Here is an 8124-nt window from a genome sequence, read left to right as displayed (position 1 = left end):
CCCGGCCCCAACCCCTCAGCAAAAGAAAGCCAGGTTACGCTCGGGTTGGCAGAGACCTAAGTTTAACCCCACCCCCTGAAACTCGGAGCCCACAAACTCCGCCCCTTGGGAAAATCCCGGCCTCTTGGCACCGCCCCTGATGGCGCCACGCCCCCCTCAGGTACTGCAACGCCTTCATCTTCCACCTGGTCTACAAGCCTCCGCCAGGGAGCTGGGCCCGCCCGGCGCCAGGGCCCGCGCCTCGCGCCGCACCTCCTACCGCTCCTTCCGCCCCCGCCCGTAGGCGCCGAGGAGAAAAGAAACCTGGGCGGGGGGCCCGCCGGCGGAGGTGAGGGCGTAGAGGTAGAAGTCCACCCCCTCCCCTAACACGCCTCAGAAAGGAACACGAAACAGGCGAGGCCGAGGGGGAGGCCAGTTGGCGGAACACGAAAAGGTAATTAAAATTACTTGTTTGAAACCACCGAGTCAAACGCTCATAACTGGGTCCTTAAATGGAAAGAGGATTAAAGGATTTACGAATGACATTTTCTTCCATCTTTCTTCAGTTCCTCGAAATCTGTCCCCTCTCTTACTTGGGATTCTGCCCTTCTGGGTAATCCCAAACTTCTAATGTGTTGACAAGGCATTTTCCGGCCTCAGTAACAGGCAGGGACCGGATCCGAGTCAAGCAAGACCGAGAAACAGAAAGTGGCTTCTCTCTGGGGGGGAGAGGGGGCGAGGGCGGGGGCAGGGGAGGCATGCAACCTCCTAGGGGCACTCACAACCTTGGTTTAGAGTCAGTGAAAGACCCCAGCCATCCAACTGTCCAAGTTAGAAATTTCATGGCCATCCCTGACTCCACCTTCTCTCATCCTTCACGTCCCATAAAGAACCAGCTCCAGCTGAGTCAGGCTGCTGGTCACTCAACATCCAGCAGTTTATGTCCAGTCCCACTGCAAATGCCACCATATCTCGTGTTCCTTCCAAAACAGACATTCGAAACATTACTCCCTGCTTAAATCCCTTCAATGACTTTCCTCTACTTTTAAAATCCCTGTGAGTGTGGGCCGGGCTTAATGACTCTCATCACAAAGTATAGAAAGGGAAAAATAGTGGAGAAACCTGGCAGACACCACCTGCACCAAGTGACTAGGTTTACAAGAAATAAGAAGTCATGTTGACTAATAAGAAGTCATGCTCCCTGACATGATGCAATAAGGCCACATCCCCTCTGTAGTATTCTTCCCCCAAATCCATAACTTTAGACTAATCATGAGAACACACCAGACAAAACCAAACTGTGGGACAGTCTACAAAACCCCTGACTGCTATTCTTCAAAAGTATCAAAGTCACGAAAAGCAAAGAAAGACCAAGAAACGGTGACAGATTGGAAGAGACTAAGGAGACATGACAACTAAATACGATGCAGTATCCTGGTTTGGACCCTGGAACAGAAAAAAAAAATTAATGGAAAAACTGGAGAAATTCAAATAAAGTTTTCAGTTTAGCTAATGGTATTGTATCAATGTTAATTTCTTAGTTTTGATAAACATGCTGTGGTTATAGAAAAAGTGATAAGGAGGATGTGTGAGGAGTATTTGGGAACACTCTACTGTCTTTGCACCCCACCTATAAATCTAAAATTATTTCAAAAAAAAAGTTTAAAATTTCAGACTCTTTAGTATGGCTTGTAAGTTGCTTCTCTTTCTGTCATCCTCTTTTATTATAACTATCTTATTATCAAAGTTTCCAAATATACACAAAAGCCCAGAAGATTCAGCATAATGAATCTCTATGTGCCCATCACCCAGCTTCAACAATTATCAACATTTTTCAAATGTTATTATTACTCCCTGTGATAATGTGATAATATAAGAAATATATATTTGGCCTGCGTGCCCCATTTCTGGCACAAGAGCTTCTATAATCTGAGTGACAGAGGTGAGAGGAGCATCTTTTGTTATTCATAATAAGCCGCTTTCAACCATACCTGAGTTTAATAAGGTAACTCTAGGTGGGCCCTTATTTAACTTCAGGATGGAAGTTAGATACTAGAGGAACCAACCGCGTGATGAGAGGGCTGAAACGTTCAGCCCCACCCCTTGCTCTCCAAGGGAGAGGAGCGGGGCTGGAGATAAAGCTAATCACCAAGCAACCTGCATTAAAAAATCCCTAAACGATGGGGTTCAGAGAGCTTCTGGGTTAATGAACACACTGAGGTACTGAGGCTGGCACACCTGGAGAGAACATGGAAGCTCCAGGCTACCCCCTCTTCCCTCACCACACCTTGCCCTATACCTCTTTTCTATTTTGCAGTTCCTTTACAACAAACCAGTAATAATTAGTAAACTGTTTTCCCGAGTTCTGTGAGCCATTTTAGCAAATTATTGAACCTGAGAAGGAGATCACAGGAAGCCTCAGTTTATAGTCAGTTGGTCAGAGGGCCCAGGGCTTGCAGTTAGCATCTGAAGTGGGGGCAGTCTTTTAGGACTGAGCCCTTAACCTGTGGCAGTCTGTGCTCACTCTGGGTATTTCGTGTCTGAAGTGATTGAATTGGGACTTCCCTGGTGGCGCAGTGGTAAAGAATCTGCCTGCCAATGCAGGGGACACAGGTTCAATCCCTGGTCTGGGAAGATCCCACATGCCATCGAGCAACTAAGCCTGTGCACCACAACTACTGAGCCTGTGCTCTAGAGCCCATGTGCTGCAACAACTGAGCCCGTGTACTGCAACTATTGAAGCCCACGTGCCTAGAGCCCATGGTATGGCAAAAAGAGAAGCCACTGCAATGAGAAGCCCAAGCACTGCAATGAAGAGTAGCCCCTGCTCACCACAACTAGAGAAAGCCTGTGTGCAGCAACAAAGACCCAACACAGCCAAAATAAATAAATACATACATACATACCCTGTTTAAAAAAAAAAAAAAAGAATTGATTGAATTGTAGGACACCCAGTCGGTGTCAGGGTAGTTGGAGAATTGGTTGGTGTGAGAGAACAAACAAGAACAAAACACCTATTTGGTGTCAAAGGTGCTATTAGTAAAAACAGCTAATAGTTGGTGTCAGAAGTGAGATTTGCTAGACTGGCCCTAGCTCACAGAAATATGTGGTTTGAGAGGAGAAAGGATAAAAAGATGAGAGATGCAGAGCCTTTGATTCCTGGGTGGCCATGTGGTCACCCATGGCATGGAGCAGCAGCTGTGCTGCACTGTTACTAAAGGTAAAAGTAACAAATGGAATTTAAAGTTGGATTCAACTCCCAGGAAGTTGTTTCACTAGATGCATAAGGAAATGCAAACCAATAAGAAAAAAAGTGAAATATACAATCCCTTGGTGATTATTTGTAATAGCTAAAATGAAATTTTAAAAGAGTTCTGGTTTGGACTTTGGTGCTAGACTAAGCTCGGGTTTGAGTCAGTCTGAGTTTTGGCCACTAGCCTCAAAGCTATCCAGTAAATAATTAGGCTGGGACAACAGAAAGTACCTCTAAGGCCTCTAGTCAGCCTTGGGGGGAAGGCAAAAACCAAGGATCTACTGAAACCAGGAATATAGTTGTAAAGGAGTTGCTTCATTTTGTAGATTGGTATCATCAGCTTCCTGAAGGACCTTTACTAAAATGGGTTGTGAGAGTGACTAATTTAGGGGCAGTATCTTTGTTTATAAGTGCTCAGGATAGAACAGCATGTTTGGGTTGATACAGGACCCCACAGTTCACTATTAAACAATCATAGATGGCTGTATGCCAACCAGACACACAGGAGGTTATTCCTGAGGAATAATCCTAAAGCTATCCAGGACCCACCAAAAGTCACCTCATTAGCATAAACTCAGGTATAGTCAAAGGGGCCTGTTAAGTATAACAAAAGACACTCCTCTCACCTCTTATCACTCAGGAAATTCCAAGGGTTTTCCACACTTTTGAGCCAAGAACCTGGGATGAAGACCAAAATATGTATTTCTTACATCACAATATCACACGACCCCAGCTGTTTCCCAGAGTGTTTTAAGGCACACCCCAGACATCAGTTAGCTCACCTATATGCATCTATAACTAATAAAGGCTTTTAAAAAATGTAACAACCATGCTATTATCATACCCAATAAAAGTAACAATTGTTCTTTAATATCTTATCATAATACCCAGTTCACATTCAAATTTCTTTTTCTTTTTCTTTTTTTTTTTGCGGTATGCGGGCCTCTCACTGTTGTGGCCTCTCCCGTTGCGGAGCACAGGCTCCGGACACGCAGGCTCAGCGGCCACGGCTCACGGGCCTAGCCGCTCCACGGCATGTGGGATCTTCCCGGACCGGGGCACGAATCCGCGTCCCCTGCATCGGCAGGCAGACTCTCAACCACTGCGCCACCAGGGAAGCCCTCAAATATCTTGAATTATCTCAGAAATGGCTTTTACAGTTGGTTTGTTACAATCAAGAAATGAATAAGATCTACACATGGCTTTCGGTTATCTCTCTTAAGTTTTTTTGTTTTTTTCTATAACAGACCTCCTTCCCTTTTTTATTTTCAGTCCACTGATTCAATGAGAAACTAAATCACTTGTGCTGTAGAATGTTCCTCATTCTGGATCTGGCTGATTATTTCCCCTGGGTGTTTTTTTAATCTGTTCATCTATATCCTTTAGTTCTATAATCTGGCAGTTAGATCCAGATGACAAGTCCCTTTTAATGTGGCCGCTGCCAACCTCCCCAGGCTGATCTCATCCTGCTTCCTGCCCCCTCCCTACCCTCGAGCCAGGGGCTCTAAATGAAGACACCACACTCTCTCAGTGTGGAACTTCCCTGTTTTCTTGCACAATTAATTCCTTCTCAGCCTAAAGCTCACTTCCTTAGGAAGGGAGACCTTCCTTGACCACAGATGAGGGTAGACACCCGCTGATAATACCTTGTAAATCCCCTACAGCCATAAAAGGGCAGCCTAGGTCCCTGGTGGATTGAGGGGAAAGAACTTTTCCCCACTCCCTTGGCCAGAAACAGAACCTCTTCCTAAGTTCTTGCCATCTCCTACATGAAAGCATATTGTTATCTCCGAGCAGTGGGATTACTAAGGATTTGTTTATTCATTTTGTTTTGCTGTCCTGCTCATTTTTCTTCCGTGAACACACAGTACTTTTGTAATAAAAACGTTTAATTTACAAATTTGCCCACCTTAATAATTCACTTACTAAATACTGATTGAATGCACACACGGCTTTGTGTTAGAGACGCAGCGGGGGGGAAAAAAACAAGAGAATGGTCCCTGCTTCCATGAAATTTACAAGGATCCCTTACCCCCATCACTCTCTATCACATTACTCTTTTATTTTCTTTGAGCACGTATCACAGTTATTTTACTATGTCATTCATTTATTTATGTTTATTACCCCTCCTCCTCTAATACACACTAAAAAGTGAATTCCATGAAAGGGGCGACCTTGTCTGTCTGATTATAACTATGCCCCAGCACAGTGCCTGGGATGTTATAGCCACTCAGCATTTACTAAAGGAATTTTTTTTTTTTTCTGGCTGCGCAGCTTGAGGGAACTTAGTTCCAGAAACTGAACCCTGGCCCACGGCAATGAAAGCACCGAGTCCTAACCACTGGACAGCCAGGGAATTCCCTAAAGGACTTTTAGAAACCTATTCCTGCTATGCTGGAGGGAAAATGGACTGTGAGAGGGTAAGACTTGAGACGGATCAGTTAGTTTTTGGTAGCAATACAGGCAAGAGCTGATGGTGCCTTGATGCTGGAGAGAAACAGGTTAAATCCTAGGGCTAATGAGGAGATAGAAATAACAGATGGTGAGCAATTATATTGGAACAAAGGGAGGGCAGAGAAGGAGCTGAACGTTCCCAGCCAGGACAAATTCCTTCGAAGGAAGTGCCGTGTGCTCACAGGAAGAGGAAGGACGGAGTTAGAGCGGTTGGAAGGGGTGGGAGAGAAAGGTAATGAATTCAGGGTGGGACTTGTTAAGTTTGAAATGCTCATGGGACCTCGCGGTAGAGATTCCGGTAGGCAACTGACATGTGAGATGGAACTCACACAACTAAAAGAGTGGATGAGGACCCTAGAAAGAAGAAGCGGCCTTCAAAATGGAATCCCGGTGGAGATAAGGATGGTCAGAGGAAGAGGAGGCAACTAGGAGAGGGAGAAGTGCTGAGAGCAGTGGAAAACCAGGAGCGTTCAGAAACAAAGAAAGGGTGCTCAGCTGTGCCAGACACTGCTTAGGCCAGGTCAGATCAAGGTGAAGAAATGTCCCCTTTACTTCACAACAAAGACAAGAGAGTATTCAACAGAGTGGTGGTGGCAGCCTTGAGAGGGTAGAGAGTGAGAGGGAGGCAAATTGGAGGCAACGATTGGGCAACTTAGAGAATACAGAAGACCCTAAAAAGAAAATTCAAATGGCCCTCAATCCCAACACCCAGAGATAACCACCGTCGCCATTTTGGTGTGTTTACAGTCTCTTTTATCAAAATGTACATATTTTTACAAACTTTAATCATACTGTACATCATGCTAACTAGCTTGCTCTTTTAATAAAACAATATGTTATGAACAGCTTTTGGGGACTTCCCTGGTGGGACAGTGGTTAAGAATCCGCCTGCCAATGCAGGGGGCACGGGTTTGAGCCCGGGTCCGGGAAGATCCCACATGCCACAGAGCAACTAAGCCAGTGCGCCACAACTACTGAGCCTGCGCTCTGGAGCCCACGAGCCACAACTACTGAGCCCTCACGCCACAACTACTGAAGCCCGCGTGCCTAGAGCCCAGGCTCTGCAACAAGAGAAGCCACTGCAATGAGAAGCCTGCGCACCGCAACAAAGAGTAGCCCCCGCTCGCTGCAACTAGAGAAAGCCTGCGAGCAGCAACGAAGACACAACGCAGCCAAAAATAAAAAGTAAATAAATAAATAAATGTATAATATGTTATGAACAGCTTTTTTTTTTTTTTTGCGGTACGCGGGCCTCTCACTGTTGTGGTCTCTCCCGTTGCGGAGCACAGGCAGGCTCTGGACGTGCAGGCCCAGCGGCCATGGCTCACGGGCCCAGCCGCTCCACGGCATGTGGGATCTTCCCGGACCGGGGCACGAACCCGCATCCCCTGCATCGGCAGGCGGACTCTCAACCTGCGCCACCAGGGAAGCCCCTATGAACAGCTTTTTATGTCATTAGACAGTCTCTTTGTCTCATCTGTCTATACAGATGGCTGTATATTAGTTTACTTTATGAATGTGACATGGCCTAGTGGGACATTTAGGCAGTTCCTAAATTTTCTCTATTATAAAAGAAAGAGGAAGTAGAAAGTGTCTCAGCTGGGAACCAAAGCAGGACCCAAGACTGTCTGGGCCTCCCTGGTGGGCGGGGATTTGATATGCCTGAGACACTTTGCATGGAGTTTCCGGCCAAGGAAGGAGGAAGGTGGTTTGCAGGGACCGAGGTAGAAGCGTAGGATGAGGAAGACAACATGGGCCTGTGTGGGGTGCTAGTCCCAGCCCAGCCTCGTGGACACAGATCTGAGGCCTAGAAGACAGGAACCACAGACAGAAGCCAAAGAGCTGCTGTAAAGCCGAGGGGCATGAAGAGAACAGCACAGCACCTAGAGCCCAGGAAACAAAGTCATACGCTTTCATTGTCAACACGCCAGGAGACCACACTTGCCAACATACCCGTTGTCACCTTGACTTATCCCCACATGACTCTGTTCATCCCCTCTTGGGTTCAATCTCCTACCTCCTCCCTTTCCTGCCCCAGATCCTCTCATTAGACCCTCTGGGATTTAAGATCAACAAGATGCCCCAAATCATCCACCTCTTCTCCTGGTTTTCCCTTTGCCTTCTCGCTCTCAGAAACTTGGTGCTCCTCCAAAGCCACTACCCTCTTGCAACCCTTTGCAGAAATATTTTTTCTCCCACATTCCACAAATTCTGAGATGAGGCAGTTGTCTTTCTTACCGTATGTTTTTGCTTCCAAAAAATTTCTCCTCCCTCCAAAACCCCAGCCTCTTTGAAGCACATGCCAGGAGACTGGACCAGCCATTACCCTTCCTGTGGCAATCATCTTGTGACATCTACCAGCTTCATCAAGGGCTTGAGCATTTGGCTTATGTTTACTTCTCCACATTTTTTTTTTTTTTTTTTTTTATAGTTTGGGA

General features: G+C 46.2%; 1 protein-coding gene across 3 annotated transcripts in view; it reads left to right on the top strand.

Moving 5' to 3' along the window:
- The window catches only part of ZMYND15 (zinc finger MYND-type containing 15), a 5199-nt gene extending 4867 nt beyond the window's left edge, over positions 1-332 (top strand). For all 3 annotated transcript variants that reach the window (XM_007457717.1, XM_007457716.1, XM_007457715.1), the window contains one exon: positions 161-332. In XM_007457717.1, coding sequence (XP_007457779.1) covers positions 161-332 — 172 coding nt within the window. The remainder of the gene's footprint in view (positions 1-160) is intronic.
- The last annotated feature ends 7792 nt before the right edge of the window (positions 333-8124 follow it).

This window comes from Lipotes vexillifer, unplaced genomic scaffold, assembly GCF_000442215.2.
Source record: "Lipotes vexillifer unplaced genomic scaffold, Lipotes_vexillifer_v1.1 scaffold611, whole genome shotgun sequence".
Lineage (NCBI taxonomy): Eukaryota > Metazoa > Chordata > Mammalia > Artiodactyla > Lipotidae > Lipotes > Lipotes vexillifer.
The sequence above is the reverse complement of the archived record's forward strand: the minus strand, read 5'-3'. Positions and strand labels throughout refer to the sequence as shown.